Below are 18443 nucleotides of genomic sequence, written 5' to 3'. Positions count from 1 at the left end.
GATTTAGTCAGGAGGAAAATTTCATTCAAAAAATAAAGGTTTTTATCAAAATTTCTTAATGTAACTTTTTCTCAATTGACTAAATGTGTTACAAATAAAGGTGGCATTTTTTCTATATTTTTCAGTCAGATTGTGCAGCTGCCAAACAGATCAAACAGACAAAGCAAGTTTGACATTAATAAAATAAAATCATGTAAACACTAGCCTTTAAAACAGAGTCACGTATGCTTCAAATGGTTATTTTCATGGAAGTCTTTTAGTTTCCCATTTAAAACACATGCTAACATGGTATGGTTTAACCTCAAGTTAATGATTAATGGTTTATTTAGTATTTTATCCTTTATTTAGGTTTAATTGCCCTTAGGTATGTGAATGAGTGCGCATGGTTGTGTGTTGCCCTGCAATGGACTGGCAACCTATCCAGGGTGAATCCCGCCTCTTTATTTACCGAGGAAGTTTCTTCAAATTAACATTATTTTTCATTGTTTACCACTGACCTGCAGCCAGTGGTAAACAATGGCTGAAACTGATACAACAGGTACACCACATAACAATTGAGCAAAAAGTCATTTTTTGAGGTTGATATACTTTTATAAAAATGACTATAGCTTCTTCTGTCTCACACTCTTGTTACCAGTTGCAGCATAAAATCCACCCGTGATGCATTATTGTCTTTACAGAATGATGAGCCTTGCTCATGCACAAATCAGTATATGTTTTTAGTTGTGGGATGCATTCTTTTCTTTGAGGCCTACTTCAGTTTTGGTCTGAAAGATTTCATGTTTCATACGCCCGAAGACTGCTTACGGATCCTAATATCTGTGCCAGACTGAAAAAAGTACAACTGGATGTCTTTGACAATAGATTACAGTGTGTATAAAAACCAGTGAGTTTATCAAGTTTAAATAATTTAGAAATATTTATTCACAAGTATAACTGATTAGTACATATTAGGAATATTGCATGTCTTGAACTGACCAAAATGTACTTTCTTTTGAAATCTGTGCCTGCATTTGTTAGATGTGTCTTGTTCAGTTTGAAGGCTGAAGTGATTCCTGCAGATGATAAAAAAGAACAACACAGCACAGAATCACAAAGGTTGCAGCTGACTGTTGCCCTCTGCTGGTTAGAGGCAGAACTGATTGAGACTGAAGGCCTGAGGTTTACGAAGGATACAGTTTGACGCTGTTTTTAGATTATTGTGCTGGCTGATCAGAAGTATATTTATCACTGCACACACTTCTGCTTTATAGCCAATAAAAACCCATTTAATTGTTTGGGTCCAGCTGAAATCACCCTGATTAGCTGAGCGATTTCTGTTAAAAGGAGAAGGTATGCTGAAATCTGTCTTCTGGTGTCAATTCAGTTCACCTCAGGTCAATTTCCTTATACTAAGCATGCATGTGGTGGCAGTGGAAAGGAAAACTCCCGTTTAACAGGAACAAACCTCCAGCAGAACCAGAACCTGACTCAGAAGTACCTGGGAGTTTGAAAAGACAGGAGACACACAAAATACAGAGAGACAATGATCCAGGAATACTTTCTATGTTATAGAAAATTAGAGCGTTAATGGCAGTACTAGCTCCTTTAGTGGCTTCATTTAGGAGAGAAACACAGTAAAAAACATAAGCTCCAAGCCAGAAGTGAAATCAATGAGATGAAAAATGGAGAACATATAGTAAGCGGCAGGAATAGCTCCTTCGATGGCTTTTTCCTGGAGAAAGTTAGGGTTGACCTTCTTATGACCGAAATAATACATAGGTCACCTGGATTCATTTTGATTTCATGATTGTAGGATTATCAAAAAATCATGCCATGAGTGACAGCTTTTGCCTGTTATTCCAGAATATCTTCAACTTTCAATGTCTGGCCGTTAATTATTATTTTGTCAACAGTTTAGATGGCAAAACCAAAAAACTACTGCCCAATCCTGTCTGTGCAGACTTGATGTAATAAGAGGGTTAAACACAGATAGACAGAATGGGTTTGTCCAGAGCCAGCCAAAGGCACAAGCGAACTTTGCGGCTGCCTAAGGCCCAGCGGAGACCAGGGCCGGCCCTGGGTGTGAAATAGAGAAAACATTAAGTTAATGGCAGCCATAGGTCAGCTGATGAACCCCTCCAGAAAGGTATCGCAGCTAAACGCCTTCACACCAGGCCAGGAGTAACTTCTATAAAAAAAACTGAGATGGAACATAAAATGTATGGCAGCAATTACTACTAGTTATGCAAAATTGGAGAGTAGTGGAAGAAGGTAGAGGAGTGAGGAAAGGTGCTGATTATGTCCTCCAGCAGCATTCGCCTATAGCAGCATAACTACAGAGATAGCTTTGGATAACCTCAGCCACTCTGTGTTAGCAAAGTGGTAGCAATGGTCACCTCCACAGAAAGGTGTGCAGCCCTCATCAGCTTGCATCAAAGTGGCCTTTGCTACAGGAAACCGCAGCTGAGAATACTGCAGCTGAAGCAACAGTTTTCTGGATCATCCAGAACGTCAAGCTGAGACGTTCAGCTGCAGAGACGAAGGTTTTTCTATCTCCTGCATAGCGTTAGTGACCCTGCTGAAAGAGCCATGCTTGTCATGGCCTGTTTTTGTGAGCACTGCTAGTAAAAGTGTATAATATGCACAATATTTCATTGATCTAATATATCTGGGTTTTTACTAATAACCTTAGTCTTTCACCCCTGAAACAATGATGTAAAAGGTTAAAAAACCCAAGAGGGACCAGCAAGCTCAGGGACCATCTACTGCAGAATTATGTTCTACCAGTTGGGGTGAGTGTATCTGCAGCAGTACTGTGACAAGACCAGTAAAGAGGCTACGTCTGTCCATGGAAACCATCAAGGAAAGAGTGAAAATCCTGTTCTTGATTTGATTTTAGATCAGGATAGAAGTTACAGCAGAATTTCAGCAGTTTTATGATACTGTCATCATAGAGTGGAGGATGAGCAGTAAATGAAGAGAGCTTTACAGGATACCTAACTAACTATCGAAATAAATAAATATCATATCATAAATAAATATCATTGCCTTCTCTCTCAGAAATACATATTTGTAATAAATGTAATGCCAATCTGACCGGGGGTGATTCTGGGGAGGAGGAAGGTTTAAGGAACGGCCTGTCCCTCCTTTTTCCTCTGGTGGCGCCACTGGCCGGATTACAACGTAATCCAGTCGTTTTTTCCTGTCACCTTAGCAACAACAAACGCTGCTGCCCCTCATCAGCCAATCAAAGTACACGCAGCGCCTCACGTCACATGCCGTCAGCGCGTAGGGTTGGGTTAGTCCACCATCTTGGCTCAGGCTAGCTGAGTCCTAGCTCAGAGTATGAGGAAAATCCAACAGAACCAAACCCCTGTTGACTCGACCGAACCAGGGCTATTACACGAAGTGGACCGGAGCTAGAGGCCGGCTGTCTGAGCCCGGCTTACTTTCTTCCTAAAATAAACTGGAACACCGGGAACTGTCGGGCTGCTAACTCCTCGGCTAACTTAGGCGTTAAAGAGGAACTGTTGCTTCGGTTCCGTTTGGATCCATGACAGTTATAAACTTCCGGGAAAAGATCCGAGCCGAGCCGGGACAGATAACCCAAGACAGGTGATGCCGCGAGGGAGTTCGCTGAGATAGAACCGAACCGAAGCCGGAGCAGTCGTCACCTTACAACCCGCTACGTTTGAGACAGGTGTTCCGGAGCGGACCCGGCGGCTTCATGAGCGGACTTCCGTCACACTGACCAGGGTAAAATGTCCACCAGGACCCCCCTGCCCACCGTCAACGAGCGGGACACCGAACAGGTGGGTCAGAACTTCCTGCTGAAATGTCTGTGTTCAGTGAAGGTCTTTCAAACTTTTTGTTCTTCATCTGAATCATTTCTCTGACCTCCAACCTCCCGCTGGTGGGTTTAATTAGGGAGGAACAATGTGAAAACAGCTACAAGGAGGGTTTCCGGTGTTTTCTGGAGTATTTCCAGTTCCCAGGCTGCCACTCAGCTTCCGGTGGGAGCTTGGAGAAGTCATGAGGGTCCTAAGTAGGACCAGTAAGTTCTGTCCAGATCTAGAAAGGTCCGTTCGGATGGTTTTGGTTATAAAACCCAAAGCAGGAAAATGTTTTAACACCTCAAAGCTGACAGGGACCAATGAAACTGCTCCACGAGGTTTCATCTATTTGATTTCAGTGGAAATCTGAGTCTGTTTTCTTCAGTTAAGTGTAGCTTGATCCAGTCGTCCAGGTGTACCAGAACTTAACTAGATACGATTTCAGAACGGCCCAAACCTTTGCTCTTACTCTTCCTCTTCTTACATGCCTTATAATGAGATGCCAGAAGGACAATACAGTTTATAACAGCACCCCAGGTCCAACTGTCACTGGGCACTTCCAGTCAGCTGGATGAAAGAAGGATACCACTCTTTTCCTATACTTCAGAAGAAATGTGGCTGTTCTGAAATATTTCCAGTTGTGAAAATCACAGACAGGGTTTGAAAGCTTTAAGGGTCACCAGCTGTCATCAAGGTAGCTTGGTTTTAAAACTGCGTGTCTGTTCGGCAGCGGACTGCAGGCTGAATACCGGAAAACAGAAGTTTAAGCAGCCATTATCAGCTTGTTTTACTCTCAACCGGCAAACGGATCTAATAATCTGCACAATAAGCGAGTTTACTTGAAAAGGAATTAGGGCTGCTTCATACTGGGAAAGCATGTTTGAGAAATGTTTAAATATTGCTGTGATGATATTCAAGCATTTTCCTCAGTGCTTTTTGTTTTCCGTCATCACATTGTCGCCTCCACTCTCCTTAAGCTTCGCTATCTTTGTCACTAACAGCTTTATTGGTTGTTTTCATTAAGGAAACTGTTACCGAGTCCAAGATGTTTTTGGATAGCAGTTTCATTGCTTGGTACCTGGAATATTCAACTCTAGAAAACATTGCATCCAAGCAGAAACAATCCAGTGGTGAACAGTTTTACATATTGTAGCAGTGCTACATTATGAAGATTTTTGTTCTGAATGTTTGTTTCTATCTATAATGTTTAACGGCTCAGTTAATAATTAAGCAATATTGATAAAAATATAATCAATTAATTACATTTTAACTGTAATAAGGGCTGCAGGATATTAGAATATCCTGATACACATTTTTCTGACTCTTTTCTATCTTTTCCTTCCTCCAAATATCCCAAACGTCTCTTCTGACCTTCTGCATCTCGGCCAATAAACATACGCCAGTTTTTTCTCCATTAAGGGCAGTGAAGGTTTTTCCAACCGGTCAAAAAATCGGATTTTCATGCTTGGCACTTGGGAAATAATATCCTATGAAAAGCTGCATCTAAACTCTTCCTTGTGATTGCACAATTGTTCCTGTTGACATTGTGAGGACATTTGTGATTCGACATCTTGAGCAGCTCTCACTGTAATCTGATACTATTGTTGCTTTACTGTTTTAGATCATGTTTCAGCTTTTTGTGATTTTTAATCTCGATAATCAGTCAATGACAACTTCCAAAAGGCCTGAAAGACAAAGAAACCTTTCTTTATTGATTCCAGGACCTGATTGTGTCATCATAACCTTGACTAAAATTCACACAAATAATTCAAAGTAAAACATGATTCAAATTAGTTTGATTTAAAATAGAAAGGTTATTCCTACTGCTGGTAAAATAATCAGAAATGTTTGATTATGACAGTTATAAATTGAATCTTCATCCAGACACAAACGGGTTTCCATAAGGACGGTTTTGAAGGCCACAGACGGTCAGGTTCTGTTCAGATCTAAAGAGAGTAGCAGCTGGAAGGCTACTTCTGCAGTCTGCAGACATTAGGATGGTTTTTCTGGTTAAACTGAAACAAAAGATGTTACTGATCCATCAGTGTGGATCCTGCATGTGTTTTCACCTCCATCAAACTGGAAATATTTCTCCAAGGCACAAGTTCCCAGGCGAGTGTTTTTATCTACATGAGACAAACCAAGCGCAGGTTCTCCTCTGTGATTCCTAATGACTTTGTCCAAAATGAATGTAAAACTGAGCTGAGTTTTAATTGATCAGGTCCAGTCTGGTTGAAGACAAGTGTCGTCTTTGGCCCAGTTTAAACTTGACCCTGCGGTCCTGAATTCTTCATTTTTCTGGGATTTTCTGGGAATTCTCATATCTTTCACTAAAGAAGCTAAATCTGAACAGAACAAAGGCAGAAACAGGAAGTAATTCATTGAAAACAAAAACCCAAAACAGATTTAAAAGTATCCCAAATGGGACCCATACTGAGTAGCCTCGCTGTTCTGGTCGATCACTTCAAACATTGGTTCAGATATGCTTGATGGGGGTGTTCACAGTAGGCTGGTGGGAACGTTGTTCTATTCGATGAGGATGCCGTTGGAACTGGATCGGAAGGAGATTTAAATCAGGAGAACTTTTAGGATGGTCCAAAAGAGGGACCATCCCGCTGCCCCTGAGGGATGCCCTCTACAGCTAGAGCTGGGATCTAAGGTTCTTTGAGAGGAACAAGATCTCGTGGGTCTGTTCCTTTCAAAGAACCCTTCAGAAGACTGGTTCATATTTTTAAGGAGCCAGTCTGGGGTTATTGATTTTATCCAGGAAATAATCTCTGGGATCAACGATGGAGCCTCTGTCCCACCAATTTATATTCTATTAGTCTGAAATACAGAACATGATTTTATTTGGCATGTGTGGAGTAGATGTTATCTGTTGATACGGACCTGAATGAGATGTTTTCTCTGGTTGATTTCCTGCTTTTCTTTCCTGTTTGGATCATCAGGACTGACATCCAGATGCTGCTGCGTTTCCTTTGGCTCACCGATCATGTTGTCTTTTAAAATCACCAGCAACTCATCTCAACTAAAGCTTGTCCCACTGCCCCCTCAGACCGCTCCAGACCAGGCACTCCGAGGACGTTCCTACTGGGCTCCCGTTGTTAAAGAGCCGGTCTTTAGATTCAGCACATTACCCTGCAGGATGTTCCAGTGGTGACAGAAAGGTCCAGTGGGCTTGCATTCAGGTTGACAGCGACGCATGCTTTTTGCTTCTTTGTTTCCCAGCATGCCTCTGGGGATGACGGACGCAGTGATACGTTGGCCCGCTCCGTCCGTTCTGCTCGCTGTAAAAACTCCTCTACGGTCACAGGAGATGATTCGCCTCATGTAGGGAACTACCGGCTGCTGAAGACCATCGGGAAGGGAAACTTTGCCAAAGTGAAGCTGGCTAGACACGTCCCGACGGGCCGGGAGGTGAGGCCAGTCCGGAGAGGGTTCTTGGAACATGATCCACAACTATCGAATGTACTGATCCGCACATCTCCCTTTCACAGGTGGCCATCAAGATCATCGATAAGACACAGCTGAACCCCACCAGCCTGCAGAAGGTGAGACAATGTCACCAGTTCTCAGTAAGAACCAGAACCGGGTCGGTGCATCTGAGTAACATCCTGCTGTGTTACTGTGTCTCAGCTCCTCAGAGAGGTCCGCATCATGAAGATCCTGAACCACCCCAACATCGGTGAGTCACGCCGAGAGTTGCTCTAGCCGCCTGAATCCTGCTGGCGTCGACCCGTCAGGTCCAGCAGGTCATCGGCTGATTTTTAGAGACTGAATAAAACGTGTTGAAAAAGTGCAGTTCTGGTTCTGCTGGGCCTCTGGTGTCATGCTTTCAGATTTTGAACATTTTTCAGCATCTCAACCTGAACGCAGAGTTAACCTCCTCACCTGTGTGTGCAGTGAAGCTGTTTGAGGTGATAGAGACAGAGAAGACCCTCTACCTGGTGATGGAGTATGCCAGCGGAGGTCGGTCACCTGGAGACACACCTGGTTCAGACCCAAAAGCATCTGGGCAAACACCTTTAATCTCTGTGTGTGTGTGTGTGTGTGTTCAGGTGAAGTGTTCGACTACCTCGTAGCTCATGGGAGGATGAAGGAGAAGGAGGCCAGAGCTAAATTTAGACAGGTAACCCTCTTTCAATCTGCCTGTCACTATGGTAACACAGCCATTCCTGCATCCCATAATAGAAAAGTAGAACAAGTCCTGTGGAGCTCAGATGGTTTGATTTGTCGCAGGTCAGTATGCTGCAGTGCCCCTGAGCCAGGCAGCAGGAGTCACAGAGTTCCTGAAGTCTGGAAACGTTTTTCTGTCTGTCTGTCTGTCTGTCTAGGTTCTGCATTTAAGGTCAGACTAATTAAGAAATACTTGCTATAAACTCTTAGTCCACTTAGATCATATGAAATCTTTATTTAGCTGAAAAAGGAGTGAGAACTCTGGAACTAAGAGTTTGGAGAAGTCAGTCATTTTGACTTTAGAAATGTTTAGGAAACCTGGATTTGTCCTAACCGTCTGTTTGTCTCACTGTATGTTTGCATGTCCTCAGATTGTCTCTGCGGTCCAGTACTGCCATCAGAAGCACATCGTTCACCGAGACCTTAAGGTAACTCAGTTTTCCCAGCTGCCTCAAACACGTCATGGACAGCGAACTCTGTCAGTGAATAGTTACACAGAAACATCAGACCAGAGCTAAAACCCTGATAAATCTCACCTTTGTGGATTTAATGCTGCCAGTCTGGTCACCGCGCCCATTTTCCAGGGGAGGTGTTCTACCACACTGGTTCCACTGTAGCCTTTGAACCATTTTATTCCTGTTTTGCCTGCTGAAGCACAAACCCCTGCCTTGTGAAACCAGTGCTGCAGCACGATATGAACGGGCTACTGGACAGGAGCAAAGAACCTGTTGAGTCAGGGGAAAAGGGTGGGTTAGGAAGACCAGCAACTGCCCAAAATATTGCTTTCACCATGTGTTAAAATTCAGAAATTCAAAATGCAGAGTCTAACATCTAACTTGTATAAAAGGGTCTCTAAACGAGCTATGAACCTAATCATCTGAATCAACGAGTTAACTCTAAACACCTGCAAAAGATTCCTGAGGTCTTTAAAACTCCCAGCCTGGTTCATCACTCAAAACCCCAATCATGGGTAAGACTGCCGACCTGACTGCTGTCCAGAAGGCCACTATTGACACCCTCAAGCAAGAGGGTAAGACACAGAAAGACATTTCTGAACGAATAGGCTGTTCCCAGAGTGCTGTATCAAGGCACCTCAGTGGGAAGTCTGTGGGAAGGAAAAAGTGTGGCAGAAAACGCTGCACAACGAGAAGAGGTGACCGGACCCTGAGGAAGATTGTGGAGAAGGGCCGATTCCAGACCTTGGGGGACCTGCGGAAGCAGTGGACTGAGTCTGGAGTAGAAACATCCAGAGCCACCGTGCACAGGCGTGTGCAGGAAATGGGCTACAGGTGCCACATTCCCCAATCCTGGGCTACAGAGAAGCAGCACTGGACTGTTGCTCAGTGGTCCAAAGTACTTTTTTCAGATGAAAGCAAATTCTGCATGTCATTCAGAAATCAAGGTGCCAGAGTCTGGAGGAAGACTGGGGAGAAGGAAATGCCAAAATGCCAGAAGTCCAGTGTCAAGTACCCACAGTCAGTGATGGTCTGGGGTGCCGTGTCAGCTGCTGGTGTTGGTCCACTGTGTTTTATCAAGGGCAGGGTCAATGCAGCTAGCTATCATGAGATTTTGGAGCACTTCATGCTTCCATCTGCTGAAAAGCTTTATGGAGATGAAGATTTCATTTTTCAGCACGACCTGGTACCTGCTCACAGTGCCAAAACCACTGGTAAATGGTTTACTGACCATGGTATCACTGTGCTCAATTGGCCTGCCAACTCTCCTGACCTGAACCCCATAGAGAATCTGTGGGATATTGTGAAGAGAACGTTGAGAGACTCAAGACCCAACACTTTGGATGAGCTAAAGGCCGCTATCGAAGCATCCTGGGCCTCCATAAGACCTCAGCAGTGCCACAGGCTGATTGCCTCCATGCCACGCCGCATTGAAGCAGTCATTTCTGCAAAAGGATTCCCGACCAAGTATTGAGTGCATAACTGTACATGATTATTTGAAGGTTGACGTTTTTTGTATTAAAAACACTTTTCTTTTATTGGTCGGATGAAATATGCTAATTTTGTGAGATAGGAATTTTGGGTTTTCATGAGCTGTATGCCAAAATCATCCATATTAAGACAATAAAAGACCTGAAATATTTCAGTTAGTGTGCAATGAATCTAAAATATATGAATGTTAAATTTTCATCATGACATTATGGAAAATAATGAACTTTATCACAATATGCTAATATTTTGAGAAGGACCTGTATGTAACTCCCATTTGTTGGGCCGATAATTATTTAGCCTCTTCAGTTTTATCGTTTTTAATCAGGATTTCTACAAAAGTTTGCACAAAAACTTCCCCAAAAATTCCATAGTCTGTTTAAATCTTTAAACAATGTTTAATGCCCTTCAAAGCAATCTAGAAAAGTCTGGAATTTCAGAATGAAACCAAGAAGGTCATAAGGAGCTCCATGATTGGACATCCATCTGCTGGATTTACTCATCCTTCTCTGTCTTCCTCCTGCAGGCGGAGAACCTCCTCCTGGACGCCGACATGAACATAAAGATTGCAGATTTTGGCTTCAGTAACGAGTTCACTTTGGGAGGAAAGCTGGACACCTTCTGTGGTTCTCCTCCGTACGCTGCACCAGAACTCTTCCAGGTAACCGGGACGAGTCGCTGTCTGTTGATCAGAAATGTTTGGATCATCAGGTTTGATTGTTGGGGCTGATTAGAACAATGTCAACTGCTTCTTCAGTGAGAATCTTTGCCAACTCTGGGATAAATCATTTATTTTCTGAGCTCAACCAGATTTTATTGAAGTATTGTAGCTGTTTTTTTGTCTCCATCACTTAAAGAGAAGTTAGTCCAAATCTTTCCAGCTCATGGTAGCAACAGCTGCAGAAGCTAAATCATTGTGTGTGACTGCTTGTGTGTTCAGGGTAAGAAGTATGATGGACCAGAGGTGGATGTGTGGAGTCTGGGAGTGATCCTCTACACTCTGGTCAGCGGATCTTTGCCGTTTGATGGACAGAACCTGAAGGTGAGTCTGTCTGGTCCAGAAACTGCCTCCAGATGTTTCTTCTTGTTTTATCTTGACTTTGATCGGTTTAGCAACAGCCTTGAGGCACTCCCTTAACAGGTTTGTGTGGGTTAGAAGAGGACGTCAGGAAGGTGAATCTGTTTGTTTCTGTCTGCAGGAGCTCAGAGAGCGAGTGCTGCGAGGCAAATACCGGATCCCCTTCTACATGTCGACCGACTGCGAGAACCTGCTGAAACGCTTCCTGGTGCTGAACCCTGGGAAAAGAGGAACGCTGGAGGTCAGAACATCCTAAACACAGAAGCAATGTGGCTGATATGTCTGCTGTAGGACTGCAGCTGGTAAACTAAGCAGCTATCAGATCTGAAACTCAAGAGTTCCTACACAGTTCCTGTGCTGATTAAAAATCTGAATCTAAATGGGTTCAAATGGACTGGGAGCTCTGGGAATTAGTGTGGAAAAGTATGGAATGGTAACATGAGAAGGTGGAGGAATCCTGAATAGTTGGCCGTATCTTCAGGTTTTTCTATCTGTGAGTGAGGTGATGGTCCCGCTGATCTGATCTTTGGTGCTGCTGGTGATTTACACTTAGAACTTCTGACAGAAAGTCCTCAGAACAATTTGTTCTGAAGGTCTCTCATCTGTTTCCATTTCAGCAAATAATGAAGGACCGCTGGATCAATGGCGGGGATGAGGAGGGGCTGGTGCCGTATGTGGAGCCAGAGCTGGACATCAGAGACCAGAGCAGGATTGGTTCGTACACACACACACACACACTCACTTTGATGATGTAATGTTGTGAATTAATGTGTTCATCTTGTCTTCAGACCTAATGGTGCAGATGGGTTACTCCAGAGAGAAGATCAACGATTCGCTCACCAAGATAAAGTACGATGACATCACAGCCGCCTACCTGCTACTCGGACGCAAGGCTGCAGAAGTGAGTGGTTACCATGGAAATGACCAACAAACATCCCCGCCCTCCCAACTAACAGGAACCACTGTGTGTCTGTTTCAGATGGACCTGGGCGGCGCGTCCTCCCTGCTTAAACCTAATCCGTCCAGCAGCAGCCATTCTCCCGCTCACCTTCTCAGCCAGCGCTCTTCTTCCTCCTCCAAACAGAGGAGGCACAGCGATCAAGGTATGCACCAGAACCACAACCAGAATCTGGATTCACCTCGGACACTAACTGCCTCCTCTGCTCCTCAGTGCGTCCCGTCTCCTCAACCGCCACTGCTTCCAGGCGAAATCAGACCGCGGCTGAGGCGGAGCCTAAGCAGGAGGCTGGAGGCCAAAACAGGAAACCCGGTCCGGGGGATGCGGGCAGTCCGTTGCTTGGCAATGCCACCAACCCCAATGTAGGCGACATCCCTGATCGCAGGAAAACGTCAGCTACAACCACCGTGAGTATCTGTTAGACGGCAGCCATGTGTAGGAAGGGCAGAGCTTCTTGTAGCCAATCACTGTTTGTCTCTGAGTTTCAGACGTCATCATCCAGTATGACGAGGAGGAACACGTATGTCTGCAGCTCCACAGACAGAACGTCTGCCTCTGCAGTCCACAACGGCAAAGAAAACAGGTAAGAGAACCTGCTGATCTACATTAGTCTCACACTCATCCACAGACCTATAACTCCTATGGCCCCTCCCCTCAGCTCGATCAGCACTTCCACTCAGCGCTCGGTGGGTGGAGCTTCCACCCACAGTGTCAGCAGTGGAGCCACGCCTCCAGACCGGCTGCGTTTCCCCCGCGGGACGGCGACCCGCAGCACTTTCCACGGAGGACAGCTCAGGGAGCGACGTACCGCCACCTACAACGGCCCCCCCGCCTCTCCCAGCCTTTCTCACAACGCCACGCCGCTGGCTCAGTCACGGGCGCGGGGCTCCACCAACCTGTTTTCCAAAATCACCTCCAAACTAACACGAAGGTAAGCCGCAGAGTTCACAGAAACGTTTTTTCTCTACATACCTGAATGTGTCAGACAGCTGAGGCTGCAGATCTGTTTTTCTAGGATGCAGCTTTCAGCTAAATGCAGACTTTCTGAACTTATAATACTAATAATAGTTTCACACCCTCTGCTTTAACTCGGGTACCTCACATGATGCATCTGCAGCTTTATTAGGGGCTGCTTGTGCTAAATTCAGCTGGTTGAATGTATCTGGGATGGTTGGTGATTTAAGGTCCCACAGCTGAAAGAGCATCTCAGAAAAGAAACCAAGCAATGAAGGTAAAGAAATTTGCTGCAGACCTTTGAGTCTGGTTCATGTTAAATTACAAATCTGGAGATGGTTGGAAAAAAACATTCTGAAAAGCTCTGTGGTCTCCAAATGGATCATGTTTGGAACTACCTAGACCTTCCATGGTCTGAAAGTGGACTGAAAAATCACAGAGGTAGAGCTCCAGTGTTTGCCTTGTGGAGATTGGAGATCTATCCAGAAGGTTAGCCATTACTCAACTAATCAATCCTTTATGGTGTAGTTAGTATCCACAAAGAAGCTGCTCCTCACTAAAAGGCTCATGGCTGCTTGAACCAGGAGAAAGAAAATACTCTGGTCTGATGAAGCCAAAATCTAACTTTCTTCTCTGATCTCCAAGCAACTTGTGTGGAGAAAAGCGGTCACTTATCATCGTCTGGCTAACACCACCCCACTGTGAAGCATGGTGTTAATTGATTGATCGAAAAAAGTCAGCAGATTAATCGATTATTATCAACTAATTGTTTTGTTAATCATTAGTTGCAGACCTAGTAAAATGAAAGCACCCAAATATAGATAAATTTTTCTTGAAAACCTGCTCTGGACCTCAGACTGAGGCAACGAATTCTCCAACACGACAACGACCCGAAGAACACGTCCAAGATAACAAAAGTGACACTTCAGGAACAGACTGTGGATGTCCCTCAGCGGCTGAGACCAACTGACCATCTCTAGAAAGACTTCAACATGTCTGCTGCTGCCCCAGCTGATCCTGAGTAGATGTGCAGAGAACAAAGCTTGTAGAGACACACCCATAAAGGCTGGAGGCTGTGATCCTTGCTGAAGGTGCTTCAACAAAATAAAAAGTCATGGTGTCAATTAGTTTGAAACACTGGAATAATAAACTTCTGCCGTGTCGTCTTGGGGAAGTGTGGGTGGATCTTTGAGGAAAAATACTCTGATCTGTTTTAGATTCATTCTGTAATGTGACGAAATGTGAAAACATGTTTTTCATTTTTCATGAAGGTCTTTAATTTAAAGCTTTTTCTAAAAACACCAAACAGCTGTGATGTTCTGGTGCCTCATATGAACTCACGTTAAGTATTTAGTCGAATAATTTTGCAAACGAAGCTGCAGTTTTTGTTCGTTTCCAGGAGTTATTGTTGGTTGGAAAGATTTCACTAACTAAACTTTCTGCTGTCTTCCTGCTGCTGCTGTGGTCCATTTATCATAAACAGGCACACAGGAGAAGGATGAACATGGTTCAGCCATGAAGTCAGGATACAGCACGTCCTGTCTGTGTTATGGTACGTTTACACCGAACGCGGTTTCTGCGAAAGGAGCAGCCGATTTCCATGTTATCTTTATGTAGAGGCGCGTTCAGGAGTGGAGCGGCGCGGTGCCAAGGAGACGGAGGACGCGGTGCGGAAGGCGCGCCGAGCGAAGCGGAGCGTAGCGATGGACAAGTTGAAAAATCTGAACTTTTTCCTAAATTCACGTCGCGTCAACCAATCAGGGACTGGATGTGGCTGTGACGTAGGGCGAAAGACCGCAGCGGAGAAGAAGCGGTTGTCAGTGAAGATGGAGGACCAGATCATAGTGACGGTGTGCAGCAAACCAGAGTTGTATGACTCAACTAATTACTTTTACGTTTAGGCACAAATATCTTATATTTAGGAGATGTGGACATTAAAAATCGGCTGTTTTTTTTTACTGAGCTGAGATTTATTTACTCGCCGAAGACAGATGGACAGGATTTCAGCAGCGGGGATACAGCGCCGGTAAACCGTGGTGAAGTTAGTTTGAAGTTGGATGTTCAAGCTCCGCGGAGTTAGCGGCATCTAGCTCACAGTTTATCCGATTCAGGCACTCAGATTTTCCACGATTGTTTGGTTCGGAAACTTATTGACGGTCCCTAGTGAACCACCGCGCGTCAGAAGAGGGAGCAACAGAGAGCAGCTAGCCGAAATCTGGGTGCCTGACTCGGATCGGCCGTGGGCTGGATGCCGCTGGCTCTGCGGAGCTTGAGTGTCCGGCTTCAGGCTGGCTTCACTGCGGTCGCCGGTAGTTGGCGTACCGGAGGCCGGTTCATCTCCCAATGCGGGGCAGCAGATCTTTGAACTGGGTCCTGGATAGACGGAAGTACCGCTGAAATCGACCGTCATCCAGACGCAGCTCCTGGAGTTGGTGGTGGTAATCTCCGAACTGTTCCCGTCAGTGATGAATCTGGTGAACCCAGGGACGTTGGTGGCGTTTTTCGGCTCTCCACACGTGAAACACCGTAATTATCCGTGAAATCCATGTCCAGCATGTTCAGTTACAACCAGCAAGCAGCGGATGGAAGCTCCTCCTATTTGATGACGCGGCGAAGCGTTGCCGCTTGTTGCCAAATGCCAACGCGGAATGTGAAGCGGGCAAAAGCACACAAATGTGGCGAAAAATTCGCAGAATCCGCGTTTGGTGTGAACGCACCATTAGAGAGCAGCACTCTGTTCATCCTCACATTTGTCTGGGAATTTATGCTCAGCTTCCTTCTCTTCCTCTTTTTTTCCTTCTCTCTCCTTGTGTCTGGGCTGGCAGAGGGACGTCAGAGGTGGAGAGAAATGGCAGACTTGAAGGCTCTAGGTGGGTAGGGTGAGCAGCCAATCAGAATGCAGCATTTGTGTGGACACAGTTCAGATGTTTTCTCCCTAAAATGTTTTTGTTTTTCATGTCTCTCGTCATCTTCTCTTTCCAGCCGCAACGTGACGTCCGACCAGAGGGAGGAGCCTGCATCTCCCGCCACGCCCCACTCAAAGGACGCCAAGCCGCGCTCCCTGAGGTTCACCTGGAGCATGAAGACCACGTCCTCCATGGAGCCCCTAGACATGATGAGGGAGATCCGGAAGGTCCTGGATGCCAACAACTGCGACTACGAACAGCGCGAGCCTTTCCTGCTGCTCTGTGTCCACGGCGACGGGCACGCCGACAGTCTAGTCCAGTGGGAGATGGAGGTCTGCAAGCTGCCCCGCCTTTCACTCAACGGAGTCCGCTTCAAGCGCATTTCAGGAACCTCCATCGCATTCAAAAACATCGCCTCAAAAATTGCCAATGAGCTCAAACTATAGGCACACAGGTACAGGGAGGGACAGATAGACAGAGACAGACGAGGACAAGCAGGGATTGACAGAAGACAAACGGAAAGAGGAACAGGAAGGAATGGGAAGAGACAGGAGTTGTTCAGATGGACTGAGAGAGGGTGATGGGGAGAGACAAGTAGGATTAGACAAAAACATGGACAAGGGAGGGTCAGGTAGATGGAGACAGAGGGACGAGGAAGGATGGGCAGATGAGAAGAGAGAGAAAGGAGAGGGTTCAAATGGACTTGAGTGTGACAAGGAGAGACATGGAGGATGAGACAGACAGGAACAGGAAGCTATGGACAACGAAGAAGAGATGAGTCAAAGACATGCAAGGTTAGACGGAGAGGAACTGACGGAGCGACTGACTGATGTCTTCCTGTTTGTCCTGGTCAGGAGCAAATCTGAGGTTGACCCTTCTGAGCTGTTTGATGATTGGTTGATTGGTTCCAGTTTGATGCGTCACGATGATGATTGGACTAGATCGGCTGTTTCCCTCTCCTGTTCTCCTTCTGCTGATTGGACACTCGTCTGTATCTCTGTAGCCGGGATGAGTGGACATTGCTGCAAAGCATTATGGGACTCTGAGTCCAGCTGTTAGTTTTTCTCTTCAGAGTCTCTCTTTGTTTTTGTGAATGTAAATAGTTTCTCACCTTGTTGATTTTGTACATGTCAGCAGTCAGCTGAGCAGCAGCTGACTGAAGCTCAGGCCCACCTGTGTCTCATTAAACACGTTGAACGCATCACGGCGTCTTGTCGAACCGCTGCAGACTCACCCTGAGGCAAACTAGTGCATGAAGTCGGAGTGATGCACATATTCAACATATTTTACTGATGAAACTCTGAGAGTGTGGCATACATTTATATTTAACAAGGCAACTTCTAAATCCTTGGACTGGAGTTCATTTTGGGATATCGCAGTAAAGGGTTGATTACAAATGTGCCCCACACTATTCAGATTTTTATTTGTAAACCGTTCAAAACCACAAATCATTTTCCTTCCACTTTACAAATGACATAAAATATCAATAAAATGTGCTGGAGGCTGAAACATGACCCAATCTAGAAAGGTTTAGCTACCCTGAAAACGTCTGTAAGGCCCTGCATTTCAAGTTAGCATTTTCCACAGAGAGAACCGTTACTTTAGACACTTTTATTTCATATGTAACTGCTGCTTGGTTTCCTAACAGATGAAGTTCCCTGTCACATAAAATCCAAAGGTTTTAAAGACAGGACTACATCCCCGGTTACCGTCATTTATTTATATTACTGCTTCATTCTAGTGCACCTCAGGGATGAGTCCTTAGCCCACTGTTCTTGTCTCATTTAGAGTGCTTCTGATAAACCCCTCTGGTTCCTTAAGTTTGTGGTTCTAATGTGACACAAAGTGGACATGTTAAAGAGCTATAAATAGTTTTATAAAGCACTTAAGTAATGCCAAAGACATGCAGAAAAGAGGGTGTGGATTTTACACATTTGATTTCAGATGGAGTCCTGGACAGCACAGGTCCCATCAATTCACCAAATCACCGGTAGACCTGAGGTCAGCTGCATTTTTTGTTTCCCTCCTAAATTAGAGTCCGACTCTTCATCTGTGCTTCAATATACATACATGTACCCGTACTCGTACTCGTCGTCTTCCGCTTATCCGGGACCGGGTCGCGGGGGCAGCAGACTCAGCAGAGACGCCCAGACGTCCCTCTCTCCAGACACCTCCTCCAGTTCCTCCAGGGGGAGCCCAAGGCGTTCCCAGGCCAGCCGAGAGACAGTCCCTCCAGCGTGTCCTGGGCCGTCCCCTGGGCCTCCTCCCGGTGGGACGTGCCTGGAACACCTCCCGAGGAAGGCGCCCAGGAGGCATCCGGTATAGATGCCCGAGCCACCTCAACTGGCTCCTCTCGATGTGGAGGAGCAGCGGCTCTACTCCAAGCTCCTCCCGGATGACCGAGCTCCTCACCCTATCTCTAAAGGAGTGCCCGGCGACCCTACGGAGGAAGCTCATTTCAGTCGCTTGTATCCGTGATCTCGTTCTTTCGGTCATGACCCAAAGTTCATGGCCATAGGTGAGGGTAGGAACGTAGACCGACCGGTCAGTATACATACATGTAATTCTATTTAATTGCTTCAAGTAATCAGGCTCTTCACAGAAAAAAAGTGT

At 45.4% G+C, this 18443-nt stretch overlaps 1 protein-coding gene across 3 annotated transcripts; it reads left to right on the top strand.

Moving 5' to 3' along the window:
- The first annotated feature begins 3252 nt into the window (after positions 1-3252).
- On the top strand, positions 3253-17031 carry LOC124881783 (MAP/microtubule affinity-regulating kinase 3-like). Of its 3 annotated transcripts, XM_047387561.1 has the most exons (18): positions 3257-3794; positions 7044-7232; positions 7313-7366; positions 7452-7500; positions 7719-7784; positions 7874-7944; positions 8363-8419; positions 10461-10595; positions 10875-10976; positions 11134-11253; positions 11630-11726; positions 11801-11913; positions 11992-12115; positions 12184-12377; positions 12459-12553; positions 12629-12901; positions 15750-15794; positions 15907-17031. In XM_047387561.1, the coding sequence occupies exons 1-18, from the start codon at positions 3744-3746 to the stop codon at positions 16274-16276; spliced, it is 2205 nt and encodes a 734-aa protein (XP_047243517.1). In that variant the 5' UTR covers positions 3257-3743; the 3' UTR covers positions 16277-17031. The 3 variants fall into 3 exon arrangements, with proteins under 3 accessions (XP_047243515.1, XP_047243514.1, XP_047243517.1); XM_047387558.1 differs by having other exon boundaries at positions 3254-3794; positions 11801-12115; XM_047387559.1 differs by lacking the exon at positions 15750-15794 and having other exon boundaries at positions 3253-3794; positions 11801-12115.
- The last annotated feature ends 1412 nt before the right edge of the window (positions 17032-18443 follow it).

Source organism: Girardinichthys multiradiatus, chromosome 15, assembly GCF_021462225.1.
Source record: "Girardinichthys multiradiatus isolate DD_20200921_A chromosome 15, DD_fGirMul_XY1, whole genome shotgun sequence".
Taxonomy (NCBI): Eukaryota; Metazoa; Chordata; class Actinopteri; order Cyprinodontiformes; family Goodeidae; genus Girardinichthys; species Girardinichthys multiradiatus.
Note: the sequence above shows the minus strand (reverse complement) of the source record. Positions and strands in the feature narration are given on the sequence as shown.

Bases quoted from the DNA above. Each gene is read 5' to 3' on its own strand.
- LOC124881783 (XM_047387558.1), top strand. From the start codon at position 3,744: ATGTCCACCAGGACCCCCCTGCCCACCGTCAACGAGCGGGACACCGAA. The intron at 7,501-7,718 runs GTGAGTCACGCC...CTGTGTGTGCAG, and splicing joins CCTGAACCACCCCAACATCG to TGAAGCTGTTTGAGGTGATA. The intron at 12,902-15,749 runs GTAAGCCGCAGA...CTGGGCTGGCAG, and splicing joins ACCTCCAAACTAACACGAAG to AGGGACGTCAGAGGTGGAGA.